This window comes from Sus scrofa, chromosome 14, assembly GCF_054392235.1.
Source record: "Sus scrofa isolate SSC_HxYL_T2T_F1_AM1 chromosome 14, Sscrofa_HxYL_maternal_Yorkshire_Landrace_v2.0, whole genome shotgun sequence".
NCBI lineage: Eukaryota > Metazoa > Chordata > Mammalia > Artiodactyla > Suidae > Sus > Sus scrofa.
The window spans coordinates 56,621,500-56,644,427 of NC_139396.1; the positions used below are offsets into that span (position 1 = coordinate 56,621,500).

General features: G+C 49.1%; 1 protein-coding gene across 8 annotated transcripts in view; it reads left to right on the plus strand.

Annotated features, from left to right (window-relative positions):
• The window catches only part of TESC (tescalcin), a 56,483-nt gene that overhangs the window by 14,750 nt on the left and 18,805 nt on the right, over window positions 1–22,928 (plus strand). For 6 of the 8 annotated variants that reach the window (XR_014826168.1, XM_021073708.2, XM_084994219.1 and 3 more), the window contains exon 2: window positions 7,969–8,038. Coding sequence is in view for 7 of the 8 variants with exons in the window: in XM_021073708.2 (XP_020929367.1) it covers window positions 7,969–8,038 (70 nt within the window). In the remaining variant the exon portion in view is untranslated. Of the gene's footprint in view, window positions 1–7,968; window positions 8,039–16,397; window positions 16,494–22,928 lie in introns of all 8 variants that reach the window. The other 2 variants (XM_084994220.1, XM_084994223.1) reach the window with 1 other exon arrangement.

The window sequence follows — 22,928 nt, forward strand, 5'->3', positions numbered from 1 at the left end:
TTTCTCATACTAAGTCTTCATAAGTTTTTTATACTTCAGCACATCTTAGCAGCCACAGGAGGCTGATGGCTCTGTTTTGGGCAGTGCAGGTGTACATGTTTTTCCTGAAGCTTCTCGTCGCAAGTGACAAGTCACTCCCCCCACCCCCACCCCTAAGACTGAGCAGATGTAACTCCCACTGGCCCCATGGAAGGGGTGTACCTTTCCCTCAGGTTGAAATCTAAAACTCAAAATAATGAGGTTGAGATGCCAGGCACCAAGGTGTCTGCTGCCTCTCACTCCCATGGCAACTGTGACCTCATGGGGCCCTAGAGAGAGGGCTCAGAGTGAGGGACAGGGAAACTGGAAAAGCTTCCATCCCAGGAACCTTGAAGGGACAAGAGACAGGGCCTTCCAGGGTGTGACATGGGCACACGTGTAACAGGTGATTATGGGATGGACCTGTGGGGGCCCCAGGGTCAGCCCGGGGGAGTGGATGGAGTTGAAGGCGTGTGGAGCTGACCCTGGGCTGAGCCCTTGGCCCTGTATTTGGGTGCCAGAAAGAGGGGACAGAGTTGTGGATTTTGTCCTCCTAATTCCCCTGCTTTCAGTCAAGCAGGATAGAGAGGCACGTGTGCACACATGTTAGGTGTGCCTGCACTTTGGATGCAGTTAGCTGGAAACTATTGCATAGAGAAACCTGGTCTATAATGGTTTATAGCCAATACACTGCTTCCTGTCTCTGTGATCTTGGGCAAGTCTCAGTATCCCCATCTCTATCCTGGGGAGAAAACCCTCCCTACCTGATAGGATTGATTGATGGTTATGTGAGCCGAGGATCATCAAGAGTCAAGTTGAGACGTTCCCGTTGACTTTCCAGTGGAAACGAATCTGACTAGTATCCACGAGAACTCAGGTTCAATCCCTGGCCTCTCTCAGTGGGTTAAGGAACCAGCGTTGCCTTGAGCTGTGGTATAGGTCACAGATGGGGCTTGGATCTGGCATGGCTGTGACTGTGGTGTAGGCTGGAAGCTACAGCTCAGATTCAAACCCTAGCCTGGGAACCTCCCTATGCCATGGTACAGCCCTAAAAAAAAACAAAAAACAAAAAAACAGAGTTGCGTTGAGCCCAGTGCTCAGGACACAGCCTGATGGAATGTCTATTGTTAATTAATGGCTACTGTTGTTGCCATGATTATACATTCACTCACTTGTTAATGTCTTTATTGAGATATAATTCACATGACTGGCATTTCACCCATTCAAAATGTACTCAGTTTTTCAGTATCATGGAAGGGTTGTGTAACAATCTAATTTTGGAACATTTTCATCCCCCCACCCCACCAAAAAAAACCCTCCATAGCTGTTAGTGATTCCTGCTCTCCTTCCACAGCCCCAGGCAGCCGCTGGTCTACTTTCTGTCTCTGTGGCTTTGCCTCTCTGAGTGTCTCCTATTAATGGAATCCTACATGGCAAGGGCTTTTTGACTGGCCTCTCTCATTAGCACCATATCTTCAAGGTAACTCATCTTTCACAGAGGTGGTTTAGGAGCATGTGTTTGGTTGTAATTTCTGATAATTATTTTGCAACAGATCAGAGTATTTTTAAAAACCTTTTATTGAAATATAGGCATTCCTGTTGTGGCGCAGTGGAAATGAATCCGACTAGGAACCATGAGGTTGTGGGTTCAATCCCTGGCCTTGCTCAGTGGGTTAAGGATCCAGTGTTGCCGTGAGCTGTGGTGTAGGTTGCAGATCTGGCGTTGCTGCGGCTGTGGTGTAGGCCGGCAGCTGAAGCTCTGATTGGATCCCTAGCGTGGGAACTTCCATATGCTGTGGGTGTGGCCCTAAAAAGAAAACAACAACAACAACAACAAAACCCACCAAAAACCAAAACTTTTATTGAAATGTAGATTTATGATGTGTTAGTTTCAGGCATACAGCAAAGTGGTTCACTTGTGTATGTGTGTGTGTATATATATATATATATATATATATAGAGAGAGAGAGAGAGAGAGAGAGAGAGACTTTTTTAGGTTCCTTCCCATTATAGGTTATTATAAGATGTTGGTATAGTTCCCTGTCCTATCCAGTAGGTTCTTGTTGCTTATCTGCTTAAATTTAGTAGTTATGTATATTTTAATCCCTCCCTCTCCTGTTCCCCTTTGGTTACCATACGTTTGTTTTTTATGTCTGTGACTCTGTTTCTGTTTGGTAAGTAAGTTCATTTGCATCATTTTTTAAGGTTCCATATACAAGTAATATCATATGACATTCGTCTTTCTCCGTCTGACTTAGGATAATCTCTATGATAATCTCTAGGTCTATCCTTGTTAAAAATGGTTTCAGTGGTGTTTTTGTTTTGTTTTGATCTGTGGGTTAAAGCTGGCAACTCTAATTGGCCAGTCTAATCTGATCACTCCAAAAGGGACATTATGGAGTATCAGTTTTAAAAAAAGGAAACCACACAGGTTCTGACTGACAAGTTCAAAACCTGGGTTTGCCTCTTTTATGTTTAGTGACCTTGAGCAAGTTACTGATGCCTTCAGAGCCTCAGTGAACTCTTCTGTAAAACAGAAATGGTCTGTCAGCCATAGGTTCATGGCAGAGATTAAATAAGCACACATGTGTCCAGGTACTTGCCAATGAATGATTCACAGGTAACAATATTTTTGAGCTGCCTCGGCTGTCCCCTATGGGACCATATTGTGTGCTTAAAATATTCATTACATGACTAATAAGTATACATTGTATATTAGAGAAGATTTGGAAAATATAGATGAATCAAAGCAAAACAAACAGTCTTTAATTCCATCATTGAGAGATAATTGCTACTATTATTTTAGGAAAACACGTTGATTTTCTTTCATTACTTGTATACATTTGTATACACATAGATGTTTTCCCCAATATGGGGTCATGCTGTTTTCATAACAGGCTGTTTTTAGACAACATTATGTTGGAATGTATGTTCACAGTAAATACACAACTGTCACTTTTAAAGGTAGTGTCCTTTTTAAAAAAAAACTGTCTTGGAGTTCCTGTTGTGGCTCAGTGGGTTAAGAACCCAATTAGTATCCATGAGGATGTGGGTTCAATCCCTGGCCTTGCTCAGTGGGTTAAGGATCCAGCGTTGCCACAAGCTGTGGCACAGTTCGCAGATGCAGCTTGGATCCTGTGTTGCTGTGGCTGTGCCGCAAGCTCCAGCTGCAGCTCCAATTTGACCCATAGCCTGGGAACTTCCATATGCCACAAGTGCAGCCCTAAAAAGAAAAAAGAAAAAAAATTTAAAAATGGCTTAACAAACCATAAAGTGTTTAACCAATCTGCTTTTGGTGGGCACTGAATTTGAGTTCAGTTTTTAAGCTATTAGAACAGTGAACACACTTCTCTGCTCATCTCTTGGTATTCCTTGGCCTTATCCTTTCAGGAGAAATCCCCACTTAAGTACAATTACTGAGCTCTCAAGTGAGTGTTTTATTGCAGTATCACATAGAAAGTGCATCACCCAGAAGCAGACAGTTCCAAAAACTTTCTGATAATGCATCTATGTAGACCTGAAGCTGGGTCAAGAAATCAAACATTTCCAGTCTCCAGAAACCCTCTCATGCCCCATTCACATCACTGCTCCATCAAAGGTAATTGCTATCCTCACTTAAAAAAAAAAAAAAAAAAAATTAAGGAGTTCCCGTCGTGGCGCAGTGGTTAACGAATCCGACTAGGAACCATGAGGTTGCGGGTTTGGTCCCTGCCCTTGCTCAGTGGGTTAACGATCTGGCGTTGCCGTGAGCTGTGGTATAGATTGCAGACGCGGCTCGGATCCCGCGTTGCTGTGGCTCTGGCGTAGGCCGGCGGCTACAGCTCCGATTCAACCCCTAGCCTGGGAACCTCCATATGCCGCAGGAGTGGCCCAAGAAATAGCAGCAACAACAACAACAAAAGACAAAAAGACAAAAGACAAAAAAAAAAAAAAATTTAAGACCTCGCTGTTATGAACCTTTTCAGGTTAACAACAAAATTCAGGGGAAGATACAGAGTTTGCTTGTGTACTCCCGCCCCTGCCCCATGTACTGCCTCCCCGGATATCAACCTCCTCCACCAGAGTGGGATGTTTGTTGCAAATGATGGAGCTACACTGACTCATCATCACCCAGAGTCCATGGTTTCCATTTCGGTTCTCTCTCGGTGTCTTCCATTCTGTGGGTTTGGACAAATGCATAACATATCTCCATCATTATAATATTACACAGAGCAGTTTCATTGCCCTGAAAATCCTCTGTGCTCTGCCAACTCATCCCTCCACCAGTAACCACTGATCTTGTTACTGTCTCAGTAATTTTGCCACTTCCAGAATCAGACAGTAGGTTGCCTTTCAACCCTGACTTGTAACACTACAGATGAGTTTTGCCCGTTTTTATGTCAATGAAATTATAAAGTATGTGCCCTTTCATAACTGACTTCTTCTGCTTGTTATTAGGTTTTGAAACTCAGCCAAGTTCTTGTAGCTATTATTTGTTCCTTGTCACTGCTGTATACTCTTCCGTTTTTTGACCATACCACACTGTCCATTCTGCCATTGCAGTGCATTTGAGTGATTTCCAGTTCAGGGTTCTTCAGATTGCACTGCCATGCAATCCTCCTGCACACCCTCTGATGAGTACAAGTGTGCATTTCTGTTGGGTACCTATCTAAGGAGAATGGCCAGACCGTGGAGGATGTGAACGTCCTTGCTAAAATACATGTGATGTTGGAGTTCCCGTCATGGCGCAGTGGTTAGCAAATCCGACTAGGAACCATGAGGTTGCGGGGGTTCGATCCCTGGCCTTGCTCAGTGAGTTAAGGATCCTGCGTTGCCGTGAGCTGTGGTTAGGTCGCAGACATGGCTCGGATCCTGCGTTGCTGTGGCTCTGGTGTAGGCCGGTGGCTACAGCTCCGATTCGACCCCAGCCTGGGAACCTCCACGTGCCACGGGAGCGGCCCCAGAAAAGGCAAAAAGACAAAACAACAACAACAACAAAACCCCACATGTGATGTAAATGGCTGTATTTCCCCCCAGAAAGGTGGTAATTGTCCCCAGGGGTGACCTGACTTTTCTGAGTGTCAGTTTCTTTGTCTGTAACATGAGGATGCAGCTTCCTCCCAGGGGGTCTTGAGAAACAGATGAGCTAGGAGTTCCCTTGTGGCTTGGTGAGTAGGGATCCCAAGTTGTCACTGAGCAGCTTGGGTTTGCTGCTGTGGCACAGGTTCAATCCCTGGCCCAGGAACTTCCATATGCTGCAGGTGCAGCCAAAAAAGAAAAAAGAAAGAAAGGAGACAGATGAGCCAATGTGTGGAGATGTCCTGTTGCCTCCATCCCCCCGCCATCCCACAGGGCATAGCAAGCCTTCCAGAGGAGTTGGTCTTTATAATGATTATTTTCTAGCCAACAACAACTTCTGGAGAGGCTTGAGAATTCTGAGTTGCACTTTCTTGAAGATGCTTCAGGGGTGGGAAATGCTGAGAGTGTGGTGGGGAGAGAGCCCTCCCCCAGCCCAGCAGTTTGGGAAAGTTTGCCTGCACTGTGTATAGTCCTCAGGCACTAGACCTAAGGGCCTGGAACACCAGGATATTCTGGACAAAGAGGCAATGCTGTGTAGACGTTAAGGGCAGGCTTTGGAGTTGGGGAGACTTGGGGGTTGAACCCCAGCTCTCCCACTCATCAGCTGTATGATCATAGCACCTGCTGGGCTACACTTTTCGAAATTTAAAATGGGCTGGGGGAGTTCCCGTCGTGGCACAGTGGTTAACGAATCCGACTAGGAACCATGAGGTTTTGGGTTCGATCCCTGCCCTTGCTCAGTGGGTTAACGATCCGGCGTTGCCGTGAGCTGTGGTGTAGGTTGCAGACGCGGCTCGGATCCCGCGTTGCTGTGGCTCTGGCGTAGGCCGGCGGCTACAGCTCCGATTCGACCCCTAGCCTGAGAACCACCATATGCCGCGGGAGCGGCCCAAGAAAAGACAAAAACAAAACAAATCCGATTAGCATCCATGAGGACCCAGGTTCCATCCATGGCCTTGCTCAGTGGGTTAAGGATTCAGTGTTGCCTTGAGCTGTGGTGTAGGTTGCAGATGTGGCTCGGATCCCGCGTTGCTGTGTCTCTGGCGTAGGCCAGTGGATACAGTTCCGATTAGAACCCTAGCCTGGGAACCTCCATATGCTGTCGGTGCAGCCCTAAAAAAGAAAATAAATAAATAAATAAAACAAGCAGAGAGGGAAAGTATCTACTCACAGGGTTGTTTTGAGGAGGAAGCGAGAAGGTACACATAAGTGTTTAATAGTGCGCACTTCACAAAATAAGCGCTGGCGTGTGGGTGGAACCCTTCTGTAGCCTGGAACCCACCAGGTCCAGTCTCAGCTGTGGAAGAATCACGGCCCACCTGGAACACCTCCTGTATACTTAGGTTTGCTGAAACCATGGGGCCGGGGGGGCGTGGTTAGGAGGAATTGGATGCAGGCATTCAAAAGGTAGAATCTTCCAGATATAAGAGAAATAAATACCAGGGATATAATGCACAACATGATAAGTTTAATGAAAACTGCTATATGTAAGACATAAAAGTTAAGAGAATAAATCCTAACAGTTCTCATCACAAGGAAAAAAAATCATTTTTTATTTAATTTTTTAAATGAACCAATTTTACTTATTTCATTATTTCAATTTTTGTCTTCTTTTTATGTCCACACTCACGGCGTATGGATGTTCCCAGGCTAGGGGTTGAATCAGAGCTACAGCTGCCAGCCTACACCACAGCCAAGGCAATGCCAGATCCGAGCTGCATCTGTGACCTACACCACAGCCCACGGCTACACCAGATCCTTAACCCACTGAGCGAGGCCAGTGATCACACCCACATCCTCATCGTCACTATGTCAGGTTCTTAACCCGCCGAGCCACAACAGGAACTCCTCTATTTATTTATTTATTTATTTTTGTCTTTTTGTCTTTTTTTTGTTGTTGTTGTTATTGTTGCTATTTCTTGGGCCGCTCCCGCGGCATATGGAGGTTCCCAGGCTAGGGGTTGAATTGGAGCTGTAGTCACCGGCCTACGCCAGAGCCACAGCAACGCGGGATCCGAGCCGCGTCTGCAACCTACACCACAGCTCACGGCAACGCCGGATCGTTAACCCACTGAGCAAGGGCAGGGATCGAACCCGCAACCTCATGGTTCCTAGTCGGATTCGTTAACCACTGCGCCACGACGGGAACTCCGGAACTCCTCTATTTAATTGTGCAGATGAGATGATAGACGGTCGCTAAACTCACTGTGGTCATCATTTCACCGTGTCCATAAGTCAGATAGTTACTGGCACATCTCACACTTACCCAGTGCTATATGTCCCCAGTATCTCTATACAACTGGAAGGAAAACAATGACACAATTGACACAACTGAATATTCAGTTACACTGCCCATAGTAGCAAGGATCACGATTCTATTTCTTTTCCCTCCACGGCCCATGCTTTACCTGACTCTTGGCACATTTCTCACTGTAGGTATCCCAAATTGCTCCAGGCACCTGCCCGAGCCACTTTCCTCTCCCGCCTCCTTTGTCTCAATAGTGACTACAGGAAGCCCCTTTCTCAGCAGGGAGAACGCCCATCTTCAGGAGTGGGAGGGAAGACAGACAAGCAGATGCCATCTCTTGAATGGAGTGAGGAAGGAGGGGGTGACCTGGTTCACGTTTGTCCTGTCCTGGGAGCCGTTGTTAGTAGAAACTGTCTTATTGTGGAGGGAGCAGAACTGGTAACCGCAGAGCTGCACTGCCAGGAAGATGGCAAACCCTTTCTTTGTTTCTGCATGTGCAGCACTCACTTGGTTTTGCCTCAGTGGGTGCAGGTATGAGAATGAACGATCTAGGGGATGGGGGTGTGGCTCCAGCCTCCCTCCTATAGCTCCAGGTCAAAGGTCAGGGATGCCTTTCTCACTTTTCTTTCTCTCCTCCTCCTCAGTCTCATCAGACCAGATCGAGCAGCTCCACCGGAGGTTTAAGCAGCTGAGTGGAGACCAACCCACCATTCGGTAAGTTGGGCAGCTGGGTTTGCGTGCTGGGTGGGACCATGGCCCTTGGGGATGTCCCTTTCCATTGGTCTCTTCCTGAGAGTGCTGGCTGGCTCTGCTACAGCCCCTGGGTTGCCCTGTTTCCTGAGACAAACCTGTCATCATCTTAGTGCTTTGGGTCCCTTCTAGATGAGATGTTCTCAGCTGGGAGGGAAAGAACCCCTTCTTTTTCTACTGGGATCAGAAAATTATAACTGGAGTGAAGATGGTGGGGGTTGGGTGTGGGACGAAGAGCTGGTCAGCCACCGTCACCTTCCCCTGCCCTCTCTGTACCAGACACATAGGGCAGACCAGCTGAGTGCCAGGATCATGCCCAGGGCCAGGCACCCAGAGGTGAATCAGTTGTGGTGCAGCTCATTTCAGGGGCTTTGGATGCTGTCATGAGGACCTGTCCCTTGACTCTGCTTCCACAGGTTGGTAATTCCAGCCCCTGGTAAGCTGATGGGCGGCAGCCTCAGATTCTGCCAAGGAAAATCACCACTTTACATTGGGTGTTTAATGTGAATCTCTTAGAAGCTGGGTGGGTTAGTTTTTTTTAAAGTAGTTTTAAAAATCATATTGAAGTATGCTTGACTTACAAGGTTGTGTTCATTTCTGCTGTGATTCCTATATATATCATATATATATATATATGCACAGAATATATATATCATATATATAGGAATCACAGCAGAAATGAATACAGAAAAGAATATAAAAAAACGCACATATACATGTGTGTGTGTGTGTGTGTATGCATTGACTCTATATATATGTGCGGTTTTTTCATATTCTTTTCCACTATGGCTTACCACAGGATAGAGAATCTAGTTCCCATGCTCTGCAGTAGAACCTTGTTGTTTATCCATTCTATATATAGCAGTTTGCTTCTGCTAATCCCAGACTTGCAGTTCTTCTTTCCCCCACCCCTACTTCCCTCTTGGAAACCACAAGTCTGTTCTCTATATCTGTGAGTCTTGTTTTTGTTTCATAGATATAATAGATATATTGATTTTTTTGTCTTATTTTATTATTGTTTTTAATGGCTGCACCTGCAGCTTATGGCAGTTCCCAGGCCAGGGACTGAGTCCGAGCCGCAGCTGTGACCTAGGCCTCAGCTGTGGCAATACCAGATCCTTTAACCACTGCGCCAGGCTGAGGATTGAACCTGTGCCTCTGTAGCAACCCAAGCCCCTGCAGTTGGATTCTTAATCCACTGCGCCAGAGCAGGAACTCTTGATTTGTGTCATATTTTAGATTCATATGAAGTGATATGAGTGATATCATATGGCATTTGTCTTTCTTTTTCTGACTTACTTCACTTAGTATGATAACCTCTAGGTCAATCCATGTTTCTGCGAATGGCATTATTTCATTCTTTTTCATGGCTGAATAGTATTCCACTGTATATATGTGCCAGATCTTCTTAATCCATTTGTCTGTCAGTGGACAGTTAAGTTGCTTCTGTGTTTTGACTACTGTAAATAGTGCTGCTATGAACATAGGGTGCATGTGTCTATTCCAAATTATAGTTTTATCTGGGTATACGCCCAGTAGTGGGATTGCTGGATCATATGGCCACTCTATTTTTAGTTTTCTGAGGAACCTCCATTCTTTTTCCCATAATGGTTACACCAGTTTACATTCCAGGTGGGTTACTTTTTTTATGAGGAGGAACGCCTCGGACTGTGTACCTTCTTCCAGGAATGTGTGTTCAGTCTTAGGTGGTGGTTACATTATTGAGAATGAGGTTGGTGAGAGGCCTAGTCAATGACTTGATCACAAAGTTGGTGAGAAAGTTTCAAGTTAAAGCAAGTAGTTTCCAATGTAAAATGAATACTGTTCCACCACAAACTTTCTAACAGATGTAGTTTCCTAAAATAGGCATGCAGAGTCTCAAGGTTATGTCTTAGAACTTTAAAATAAACCTTTTAATAGTCTTGGAAAACATCCCTTTTCTTAGTAAAAAGACTTAAATTTGACCTAGATTTTTATGGAAAGTCACATGTAAATACTATCCACTTTTTCTCGTCTTTGTCCAAACAAAAGCATGTTAATAATCCAGTGTGTTGTATGCTGAGAGCATCTATTTACAGAACTCGGAGTCTGGTGGTCTCAAAATTCTGGTGGTCTCTGGTCTCAATTTGATTATATCCAAGGCAGAAGTAAATTCAGTTAAGACCGACTTCTTGAATTCTACACACCTCACTCACTCAACCCAGTGACGAGCCCAGCCAAAGGTGTCCTGGCTTCTCATTGGTTCTGATGGGTCACATGCCCAGGCCTGAGCCAGTCACCATGGTCAGGACTTGGAAATGCCAACTGCTCTTCCTCAGAGCTGGGAGTGAGTGGGGACTGGGTCATCTGCCAAGGGCAAGGGAGGAGGATGAGTGATTACCCAGGGCCAGGTGGGCTTCCTAGGACCAGGGGCTGAGGAGTGGGTACAGGTGGTAAGACCTGAGCCGGGCAGGTCTCTAGGGAGGTGACGCATATGCACCTGGATTTTGGAATATGGTCCTGTCCAGGGCATCCTTCATCCCTTTAGAAGTTCATGAACAAGTACCCTGTGCCAGGTGGGCCATACCTGTGCTGGTGGACGGGACCACCATGCAGCTCACGGTGGAGGTATGTGAAGGCAAGGCCACCTTTCTTAAGATAATTTTCCAGCAAGCTGTGCCCCCAGCCCAATCACAAGCTGCCTTGGCTTCTCATTGTTTCAGGTCTGCAGTCCGGCTTGATGAGAGGCCTCAGGCTCAAATTCCAGGTATTTACTTTTCAGACTTGAGGGAGGCAGAGGCAAAAACCCAGACTTGGAAAACAAATCATATTTGATTCCTCTGTATCCCTAGCTGGTGACTTTGGATTAGTTGCTCTGTTTCTCTGGGCTTATCTCCTCCTCTGCAAAGTGAGTGTGGTCATGTGGGATTTGATTCAACACGAAAGATGAGCAGATGCCTCTGTGATAAGCTGGGCTCCTTGGCATTTGGCAGACAGGACTGTCTTTATTCCAGCATTGGTGAGGTCATGAGGACCACCTTGAGATGCCCAAGCAGGGGCCATCTGGTCTGAGGGCTGGAGTGGAGGTGGGGAGCGCATATGCTGTGTGAGTAAGAGTCTGTGGTGCTGGTGGAGGCCCCTCCCACTTTGAGATTCCAGCATCTGAGCCCTGGCAGTGTTGCTCAGCGGCCCCTCAGGGGCCTCTGCAAGGATGTACTGAAACGTGGCGCTCTATACTGGTTCCTTTCTGGCATGAACATGCATGCAAATCACCCAGGAATCTTGCTAAAATGCAGGTGTTGATTCACAGGATGGAGTGAGGCCTGGGACTCTGATTTCTAACCAGCATGGCTGTCTTGGTCAGGTTGGCTTTGCCTGGCACCGGGGGATGGTGCCCAGTATGCCCTCCGGGCTTGGATAGGTGGAGGCTGTACCCCCCCTGCAGATGCTGAGCGGTCCTTGTGCCTCCTACTCCCCTAGTCTTGTAGGTCAAGCCAGGATTGAGACCGTTTGAGGTGGTGGCTCTGGCTGCCATTCTGGATCCTGCTTACCCGTCTCTTGCAACCCACCCTAGGACTGCCGTATTCATTGCCCTCTCCACCCCTGCTGTCAAGCAAGCCCTGAGTATGTCTACTGGACCCAGTGAGCAGCCCCTGCTCCGCAGCCCTTGGGGGCTTCTCAGTACCCTCAAGGTCATATCCATGCTCTTTAGCTGGGGTCCACCAGGGTCTTCAAATGCTGGCTTTTGCTCTGCCGAGGTCTCAGTGAGGATGCCACCTCCTCCAAGATACCCTCCCACACTCTGTGCCCCCACAGTCCCTCCTGGCAGAGGCCCATCCCAGCATTTACAGCACAGACTTGTAACTGCCCCCTTCCACCCACCGCCCCTAACAGTCTGTCGGCCCCTTGGGGAACAGGAACTGGCTCTTGTCCCCTGGCTCTCGGGCTGAGTCCAGGGCTTGTAAGAGGGGTGGATGCTCTGGGAGGAGCTGGTTGAATGGATGAATGAGAGAGCATAGAAGTGAGGAACCAATAAGTGAGTATTTTGATTAGAGGAGTTCTCTGTAGTCCGTAAAGCATGGTAGAGGTGAGACCTGTTGTTATTAATAGTACTTCCCTGGTAGGGTTTACATGTGCCTGATAAGAAAATTTATCTGGGGGCCTGGCAGGTAGGGACTGTTCACAGATAAAAGCTGTTATTATTTCAGCATGTTTCGTGCTGCACAGCCGGAGCCTGCCACTTCTGCCTTATCCAGCCCATAAATAGTGGTAGGAACACCTGTTCTCCCCATTTGACGCAGGGGAAAGTGAAGCTCAGAGAGGCCGTGTACCTGGCCCCTGGTCCTACAGCTCCTCGGTGGAGGAGCTAGGACTTGATCCTGGTGCTGAGACCCCTCTGTACCGAAGCTGGGGTCGTGGCTTTGACTTGCGAGTGTCCCGTAAGGACCTCGGTCTCCCCGCTCTGCCATCTGAGGACCCTCCGCTTTTAACATTTTGGAGTGGGGGGGGGGACATATAATGCCAACACCACAGCCCCTGCTGCGGGTCTTGCAGCCTGCTGGGCGGGTAATGTCAGCCAGACACGTAGTGACGGGCCAGTCTGGCCTGTAGGAAGGAGGTGACACCGCATGACTGACCGCAGGGCTTATGCAAACAGGCTTGCAGGAAGGGCCTCCTCCCAGTCTCCCGACTGCTTTGCCTAATCCTAATCCACCCTCCAGGCCTGGAGAAGGGTGTGGGGCAGCTTTTCCAGTCCTCCTAGGCTTTCCTGCACAGCCTCCCCAGGCTGAAGAGACAAGCGGCCCTGGCCTGGGATCGGGTTCCCTACTCTGCCAAGGGTTTCCTGTGTGACCCCAGGTTGGGCCTTCAACCTCTCTGATCCCTGGGGATCAGGGGACTGTCCAGGAGGCCCTGGGCCTTGCTGGGGTTTCAGAGTATGGAAAAGAGCCTTGTTTTTTTAGTGCCAAGATTTGTGAACACTGTGGCCTGGGGTCCCCTTAGCGAGGCCCCCAGCACCTCAGTCTTAGAGAGTGAAAGTGCCTGAGAGCTTACTGGGGTACCAGGCAGTAGGGGAGGGAGGAGAGGGCACTTTTTAATACCTCCAGTGTAAAAGACCCCTTAAGTGACCTTTCATATTTGCAATCTTTATGCACACACTAGTAAGATTTCTAAGTTGCTTTTAAGTGTAATGAAGAATTGGCTTTCTGGGAGTTCCCATCGTGGCGCAGTGGTTAACGAATCCGACTAGGAACCATGAGGTTGCGGGTTCGGTCCCTGCCCTTGCTCAGTGGGTTAAGGATCTGGTGTTGCCTTGAGCTGTGGTGTAGGTTGCAGACGTGGTTGGGATCCCGCGTTGCTGTGGCTCTGGCGTAGGCCGGGGGCTACAGCTCCGATTCGACCCCTAGCCTGGGAACCTCCATATGCCGCTGGAGTGGCCCAAGAAATAGCTAAAAAAAAGACAAAAAAAAAAAAAAAAAAGAATTGGCTTTCTGAATTTGTGATTTTAATACATTGAAGATAGCTTTTAAAAACACCCCACAAGCTGAAAACTGCCAAAATTGATTTAAATTGTAACTCACCACTCTCTAGCTGTGTTTGGTCAGATCCCCTCTTTTGTTGAAAATCATGGAAGCATCCAGGGTGAGTCTGTCTAAGGCTTTCAAGGCCAGTGTGTCAGGGCCTCAGGCTGTGTGGATTCCCTCGAAGGCCCAGCACCTGATTTTTAAGAACATTCCTGGTGCTGCATCTTTTAAGAGGACCCCCAAACCTGAATCCAGCCTGATCACAGAGCACTGAGTTCTGAGGCCTCTTGGTGAAAAATTCTTGGAGAAAAAATGTTCCTCTGGCTCATTTATTGAGCACCTACCATGCAGAGACTTCTGTCCTCAAAAACTTTTCTTCTAGCAGGGAACACCTTCCATAAATAAACACCTTCCACTATTTTTATTTTCTGCACCCATGGCATGTGGAAGTTCCCAGGCTGGGGATCGAACCCAGCCACAGAGGTGACTTGCCCCACAGCTGCTGCAACATTGGATCCTTAATCCACCGCTCCACAGGAAAACTTCCAATAAGGCTGCTAAGCAATGCTGATTTTAGTAAAGAAAATAATCGCTTCTTGCACTTTTTCTTTCTTGAGTGGGGCCCCTTAAGGAGTGAGTGTTTTAAACGGCAGCCTTTTACTTGCTGATAGCGCTCTCGGTCAGGCTCCCCAACCCCCAGAAATAGATGTGATGGAATCCATCAAAAGTCGTGATGCAGGCCAGGAGGATGCCTGATTAGACAGAGCTGCATTAGAGAAATCTTTTTAGGTTCATCGAGCCACCACACGTGGAGTGATTCTTGGGAGGCATGTGACCGCACACCTACCCAAAAGCAAAAGGACTCTGTTGCCCACTCTGGAGCGCCCACGAAACACCAAGCAGCGTTCTCGAAGCCAAACCCCAGGGTGTCAGTGAATCCCAGCTCCAGGCCTGTTTTGCATGCTACAGCAGAGCCTCCTGTTGCTTTATCAAGGGAGAGGTTAGCTTGCGGTCAGGAGCTGCCATGAGCTGGGTGACACCCTGTGCCAGGGGTTAGGCTCACTGCTCATGCTCATGGTCTTGGGCTCTCTGAAGTCCACACTGTTGCCCCATTTTACAGATCAAGAAACTGAGGCAAAGAAGGTTAGGGTCCGTCCCTAGCCGAATCACCACTGGGATCACTTCACTTTCCCCCAAATCAAGTCACTTTTTAATCCAGTCACTTTGCTTTTTAGCCCATCAAATAGCTGAAGATTTTCTTTCTTTTTTTTTTTTAAAGAAACACTCAGGACAGTGAAATAATTACGGCCCTGCTGGTGCAGCTCTTTCACTGCCAGTGTGTTTGATGTATTCCTTGAAAGCATCGGCTAGGATGATGCCCATTCAGTTAAAAAGAAAAATCCGCGGTTGTAGAACTGAAACTGACAGTATTAATGGCCTGAACCTATCGAGAACACAGTTGGGGACTTGAACCCACATGCCAAGACTTAAACCCGGCCTAAACCCAGATTGGGACTTGAACCCATGGTTTTAAATTAGAATCACTCACCCTGTGTCTGGACTCATTAAGGTTCAGATTCTTCCTGTCTCTGCACAGAAGGAATTCAACGAGAGACAAAGTGAGAGGCAAGACATAGATTTATTAAGATAAGACGCTTGTGAGAGATGCAAGTGGGCAGACACGGAAGCTCTGCCCCTAGGATCCTGTGGGCTACAGTTTTTATCATCCAAGGGGAATGCGGGTTGGAAAAGACTGCCTCTTCCTTTCTGGGAGTACTAACTCCTCCTTGGTGTCCGCTGAGGTGTGCATTCAAATCCACAGAAGGGTGGCCCTTAAACTCTTGCCCTTGGTCTGAAAGTAAATGCAGGCCTCATCCCATCCCCCACCCAATGACCTAAGGCAATTCTCAAGGCTACACTAATGAAGCAAGCCTGCCTTGTGCTGATGGTTTTCTTTTTTTTTTTTTTTTTTTTTTTTTTTTTTGTCTTTTTGTCTTTTGTTGTTGTTGTTGTTGCTATTTCTTGGGCCGCTCCCGCGGCATATGGAGGTTCCCAGGCTAGGGGTTGAATCGGAGCTGTAGCCACCGGCCTACGCCAGAGCCACAGCAACGCGGGATCCGAGCCGCGTCTGCAACCTACACCACAGCTCACGGCAACGCCGGATCGTTAACCCACTGAGCAAGGGCAGGGACCGAACCCGCAACCTCATGGTTCCTAGTCGGATTCGTTAACCACTGCGCCACGACGGGAACTCCGGTTTTCTTGAGTAATTTATTAACTTAGAGTGATCTTCCAATGTCCCCTAAGTTTTCCTCTTTAAATATGGTCCTTTATCAGGACTTCTACAACTACCTGTGTCTTCTGCATCCCTATCAGAGCTGCCCAGGAAACAGCGAGTGTGAGGGGCTGTCCTTCCTGCTTAGGTGAGCGCACCTGTGAGGGCAGACACAGAGCCACAAAGGAGTCAGTGGTGTGAAAGGATGCCCAGGTGTCCCTCAAAGTCAAGGAGCTTTCTAAATGGTCTTAGATTTACTAGTGGGCATGCACATTCAACTTTTTTGTTTTCTTTTTTGGCTGCCCTGCAGCATATGGAGTTCCTGGGCCAGGGAGCAGATCTGAGCCATTGTGGCAACCGAAGTTGCAGCTGCAGCAAGGCCAGATCCTTAACCCACTGTGCCAGGCCGGGGATCGAACTTGCGTCCTAGCGCTCCCAAGATGCCACCAATCCCCTTGTGCCACAGCGGGAACTCCACAAGACATTTTTTTTAAAAGAAATTCTTTTCCCAGCAGGGTTAATACTTGACTCTGTCCTTGCTTTACAGAAACAGGTGTTAAGGGCCTTCCATGGTGGGTTCTGGTGCTGGGGACACTGGAGGAGAAATGAGGCTTCCTCTGCCCCTTGTGGATCTTCTGTTCAGGTGTGTGTTCTGAGTGTGTGTGTGAGCAAGAGAGAGAGGGGTAACTAGTATGTAAACCAGCTCATACATATGGTGACAAAGGAAGGAAACAGGGCAGAAGGAGGCCGCACCCCTTGAGGCTGCTGTGGGGAGGGACCTCGGCCCAGCTGGTTGGCAAAGGCCCCTCTGAGGTGGCTGCCTTGGGGCTGAACGCAGAGTGGAGAGAAGGGGCTGGTGTAGCAGAAAGGGCTCCTGGCAGAGGTGGGACCCAGCTTCCTCCGCCTGAGTGATGAGAGCACTGGAGCGTGGGGTGCAGATCACAGAGACCTGTCTTGGCTGTAGGCAAGGACTCAAAATGCTTTGCCGCGGGAGCGTTAACTCCCAAATTTGCATCTCTAGCCAGGCCATCTCCTCTCATCTCCAGACTCACATAGCCACTGCCTGTCGCCTTGATGTCCCAAAGATCTCTCACATTTACCATGTGTCCCACAGGGAGCTCCCCTCCACCAGGCCCTTCATCCCACTCAGGCCACCATCATCTCTCAGATGGATTATCCCAGCAGCCTCCCCTGGACCTCCGGCTTTTGTTCTCACTTCTGGGGGTATACGGGGAGCCTAGGAAAATGGCACCTCTCTGCCCAGAATGTTCCCTCTCACCAAGTCATGTGAGGTCAGAGCTGCTGGTCAGTGCGGGTCCTGCAGATCCCTGCACAGTGCGCCCAGCACCATCACCACCCCTTCGACCTTCTGACTGCCCTCTGTTCCTGCCTCAGGGCTCTAGCATGTACCGTTCCTTCTTTCTAGAATGCCTTTCCCCAGAGCAGGGTGTCCCTTGGCACTTGTGTTGCAGGAAGGGGGACCCCTGCCTGCCAGGGCCTGAGAGTGGGCTCTTGTCTAACACTCAGAAATGAGTTGTGCAAGGAGACACACATGCTAACAAAGACTTTATTGGGAAGGCGCACCTGGGCCGAGAGCAGGAGGGTGAGGGAACCCAGGAGAACAGCTCTGCCCCGTGGCTCACAGCCTCTGGTTTTTGGGAATGGAGTTAGTCGCTTGACCCGAACTTGGTCTGGCTCAGGGTCCTTCCTGGTGGTGCCCACACCTCTCAGCCAAGGCGGATTCCAGCACAAAGGATCCTGGGAAGTTGGTTGTCTCCTCCTACTGACCCCTCCCAAATTCTCCCCGTGGGTCTTCAGGGCAGCACCACCTACCTTATCCGGGCCTCCTACTGTGAGAGAACTCCTGCAAGCAGCTATTGTGGTGCTTGGCCAAGGTGGGTAGTTTGAGTCACTGGCCCCTAACACCTGGAGCTGGATAGTTCTTGTTGGGGGGCCAGGGGCTGTCATGTATGTCATAGAATGTTGAGTAACATCACTGGCTACCTGTAGCACCTTTTCCCAGTGTGACAACCAAAAAGGTCTCCAGATGTCACCAAGTCATGGAGCTGTCTCAGGAGGAGGGTAGAAAGCATGTGCTGGGGAGGAGTGACTTTGCTGATGCTGTGCCAGCTTTTGAAAGAGGCATTCACCTGGGGACCAGGACTTTCCTGCCAGACTTTTTTTTTTTTTTTTTTAAAGTACAGTTGATTTACAATGTTTCTTCAATTTCTGTTGTACAGCGCAGTGAACCAATCATACACAGTTCCCTGTGCTTTACAGTGGGCCCCATTGCCCATCCATTCCAAATGAAACAGTTTGTATCCAAAAACCCAGAATTGCTCATCCATCCCATTCCCTCCCTACTGTGAACCACAAGACTGCTCTCCTTGGCTGTGATCTGTTTCTGTTTTGTAGATAGGGTCATCTGTTCCATATTTTAAATTCCACAGATAAGTGCTATCATACGGTATTTGTCTTTTTCTTTCTGGCTTACTTCACTTAGTATGAGAATCTCTAGTTCTGCCCATGTTGCTGCAAATGGCATTAGTTTGTCTTTTTAAATGGCTGAGTAGTATTCCATTATATATATGTACTGCATCTTCTTAATTCATTCATCTGTTGATGGACATTTGGGTTGATTCCATGTCTTGGCTATTGTGAATAGTGCTGCAGTGAACATGTGGGTGAACATGTCTTTTTCAAGGAAAGTTTTATCCAGATACGTGTCCAGGAGTGGGATGGCTGGGTCATGCGGTAGTTGTATGTTTAGTTTTCTGAGCTACCTCCATACTGTTTTCCATAGCAGTTGTACCAGTTTACATTCCCACCAACAGTGCAGGAGGGTTCCCTTTTCTCCACACCCCCTCCAGCATTTGTTATATGTGGACTCGCTAACGATGGCCATTCTGACTTGTGTGAGGTGGTCCGTCATCGAACTGCCAGCCTCTTATGCAAAGGCCTGTGGATGGGAGAACCGCCTGGTGCAAGTGGGGAGTTCTTGGCGCTTCTCAAATGTGCACTTGCACATGAATCTGGGGATCACAGCAAGATGCAGCTTATTCACCAGGTCTGGGCCTAGCCAAGACTCTGAGTTTCTTTCTTTTCTTTTTTTAAGTTTTATGGCCACACCTGTGGCATTTGGAAGTTCTGGGGCCCAGGATTGAATCTGAGCTGCAGCTGCGACCTATGCTGAAGCAGTGGCAATGCCAAGTTCTTTAACCCACTGTGCTGGGCCGGGGATCGAACCTGTGCCTCCCAAGTCACTGCAGTTGGATTCTTACTCTACTGCGCCACAGCAGGGAACTCTGAGACTGCATTTCTTACACACACACACACACACACACACCCATTGATGCTGCTGGTCCAGGTGCTGCACTTTGAGTAGCTGGCATTGCCTGGGAAGATGCATACTAGGTGAGATGTCTCCCTCCTTCATGGTCCCCCCTGGGGCTCCAGTTTCCCTGCTGTTTAGCTTCACAAGCTAAACACTAAGTGCAGGAAGGAGTCTGAGCACAGGGCAGGCAGCTCAAGGAGGAGAGAGCCCTGGACCAGCAGAAAGCAGGTGCCAGGCTGAGAATCCTCCCCCAGCATGGAGGCCAGTGAGCCCTGGGGATGGCCAGGGACAGCCAAGGCCCAAGGCCCGCCCTGCCGAGAGAAGTCTGCAGTTGAGCTGAGCCTCAAAGCCACCGGAAATCAACCCACACCACGAGGTAGGAGGAAGTGCCGGCCACCCTCCTTCGTGGTGGTTTTTTTAGTCTTTCCTTCCTTTGTGGGCTGGGCACTTGTCTTGCCCTCTTTGTGGGTTCCAGTGGGGCCTCTTGGGGCTGAGTGGGAACTGATGCCCTGCAAAGATCTGCCTTCTTTTCCCTCTTTAAAGTAAAAGCATACAGCTTGAATGAAGTAGCGAGTGTGGGGAAGTGCTCAGGGCAGTGAGAGCTGGATTGGAAGCTCTTCTACAAGCTGTGTGACAATGGCTTAGTCATTTCACCTCTCTGGACCTCGTTTTTTTGCCTTTAAAATGGGGATCTTTGGGGTCGCTCATCATTGGGGTTTGGAGGTGATGAAACGTGGCTGAGGTCACAGAGTGCTCAGCCTGGCACGGGAATCAAGGCAATGCAAGCAGAAAGTGTTAAAGCCTCGGCAGGTGTGTGCCCCTGGACCCCTTGTGGGCAAGCCCCCCCCTGCTTCTCACTGGGGCAGCCTTGCCTCAGCTCTGGCCCCAGAGCAGGGCCCCATCCCAGCCCTGGGCTCAGGGTAAAGCAGTGCTGTTCCCAAGGCCTTCGGCTGAGCTGGTTTGACCAGCCTTGTGGGCACCTGAGGGCAGGTGGGAAGGGAGGACAATGAGACGGAAACTGGCCTTAAGAGATCAGAACCTGTGTGCCAGTTCTTGTTTGCGAAGCACCAGGAACTCCCTGCAGGCACTAGGTCTCCCATCCCCAGGCCTTTGCACAAAAGATTGTGACAGGGAAGTCCTGGTCTCTCCCTGTCCCCAGGGAAATGCCTCTTTCAATACCTTAAGCTGTGGTTAGCCTTTCCCAGCCTCTGGTCTAGAGTCCTGCACTAAGGTTATTCTGTTTGCCACCTAAGTCATGGGTGCTGTTCTTAGCAATAAGACGTTTCTTGGGAGTTCCTTTGTGGCTCAGCGGTAATGAATTTGACTAGTATCTATGAGGACTCAGGTTTGATCCCTGGCCTCCCTTGGTGGGTTAAGGATCTGGTGTTGCCATGAGCTGTGGTGTAGGTCACAGATGCAACTTGGATCCCATGTGACTGTGGCTGTGGTGTGGGCTGGCAGCTGTAGCTCTGATTCGACCTGTAATGGGCGCAGCCCTAAAAAACAAAAGCAAAAAAAAAAAAAAAAAAAAGGTTCTTCACCTCTCTGCCTCAGATTCCTCATCTTTAAGGTGGGGGTATGTTCCTACCTTGTAGGATAATGATGTAAAGGTCTCAGAACAGTGCCTGACACCTGGGAGGACATAGGAGATTAGCTGCTGCTGTTATTATTATCATCACCACATCATCATCTTGTTATTTATTAATTTGGCTGCACCTGTGGCATGTGGAATTTCCCTGGCCAGGGCTCGAACCCAGGCCACAGCAGCAATCTTGGCTGCTGTAGTGACAACACTGGGTCCTTAACTGCTAGACCACCTGGGAACTCCCATTATCATTTTGTTTATTATTATTATATTTTTTTGGCTGCCCCGAGGTGTATGGAGTTCCCGGGCCAGAGATCAGATCCGAGCTGTAGTTGTGGCCCAGGCAGCAGCAGTGGCAATGCTGGATCCCTGAGTCATTGTGCCAGGTCGGGGGTGGAACCCCTGTCCCATTGCTAACCTCATTGTGCCACAGCAGGAACTCCTTCATTATCATTTTAAAATGCAGAGTGCACTGCACATCCGGTGGTTTGCTAAAGCGCCTTACGAGTGTTTATTTCATGTAACCGTCTCATTAACCCCGTGACACTGCCAGGATACTCCCATGATCCCCACTTTACAGATGAGAAATCGAGGCTCTGAGACATGCAGTGGCTCACCCATGACCATGTGCCTGGTCGGGGGCAGAGCCACATATACTTGACTTCATTGCCCCTTTGAGATAGGAGGTACTGGATCTGTACCCAATTCACAGATGAGGAAACTGAGGCTTGGAGAGTCAGGTGCCTGTGGTGAGGGACAGTGTGATTCTTGCTGCTGGAGAAAGGCGGCTGGGCTTCAGAGACACCTGCACAGACCTACCAGGGGCCGTGAGGTCAGAACAGACACTGTGTCCCCAGCCTGATTCCTAGCACCTGGCTTTCCTCTGCTCCTGACCTCCTCTGTAGGGGGAGGTCAAACCACTTTGTTTTGTTGCTCATTTTCTCTTGACACACAGGCTCTTTGAGGTCCTTCTACCTCTGTCCTCCTCCTCCTGGGACATGGGTGTCTGTTCTCCCTCCCATGTCAGCCCAGGGTCCCTCTGCCCTTTGCAGGAACTCATGATACCCAAAGGGGCTGCCTGTGGGTCCCTTCTTGCCATCTTCTCAAGGATGGGGACCAGTTTCTCCCAGTTGCCCTTGAACCTGCAGCTTCCCCATTTGGGGCCTCTTTTCTCTCCTGGGAAATTAAGCAGACTCACTTCCTGAGTGTGTCCCAGCAGGCCTGGGAACAAACCCCCTGTGAGAGCCCCTCCCAGGTCCCGGCAAGGCAGAGCTAGGTTGTGATGCTTCCCAAGGATCTGTAGGTGGAGAATGTGCTCCCCACCTACCCCCAGTTGTGCAAGGCCTGGAGGATGTGATGCTGTGGAAATAGGAGTCCCATCCCCGGAAAGCCTCCGCCCTCGGAGACCTCCCCCGCTGCTGGGCCTCTTGCTGAGTACCGTCCAGACTTCGTCTCATGCAAGTGCACAATCAGCCATCCTCTGAGGCTCCTGTTTGCAGAGGAGCTCAGAAGGGCTAAGTCACTTGTCCCAGGTGGCAGAGCTGGTAGAACCCACATCTGATTCCAGAGGATGTGCCCACTTCACAGATGAGGAGACTGAGGCTGAGGAAGGTTGTCTGGCAGATTAGACCCCCGGCCAGTGAAAACCAGGGAGGGCTTGGCGTCCTGTGCTAACCAGCCACGTGGCAGCTGCTTGCTTCCTTTCCTGTCTCCACATCCCCTCTCAAGCTCCACGAGGCCCTTTTGACTTAACCTGTTCACATCCTGGGGGCTCTGGGTTTTCCGTCTGTTTCCTCCTGTGGTCGCTTCCTACTCCTGAGGAGGAAGGGCAGATGGGGCTGAGCTAGTGCTATGCAGACTGTCGCATGCATGGAGAGACGTACTGGGGACAGTGAGATGACTTTTCACCAAATGAGCAGAGCCATGACCCCAAGCCCAGAGCAGGGGCAGAATATTCTCAGCCAAAGACCCCCCGTCAGTCTCCCTTGGAGATAGTTGACCATGAACCTGACCCCGAGCTGCACAGGTTTGCCTCACGTTTTGTTTTTTATATTGATGGAACCATGGTGCACTGGTTCTTTGCTTTTTGGCTTTTAAAAATGTCTTAAGGGAGTTGCCGATGTGGCTCTGAGGGCTAAGGATCCGGCATTGTTTCTCTG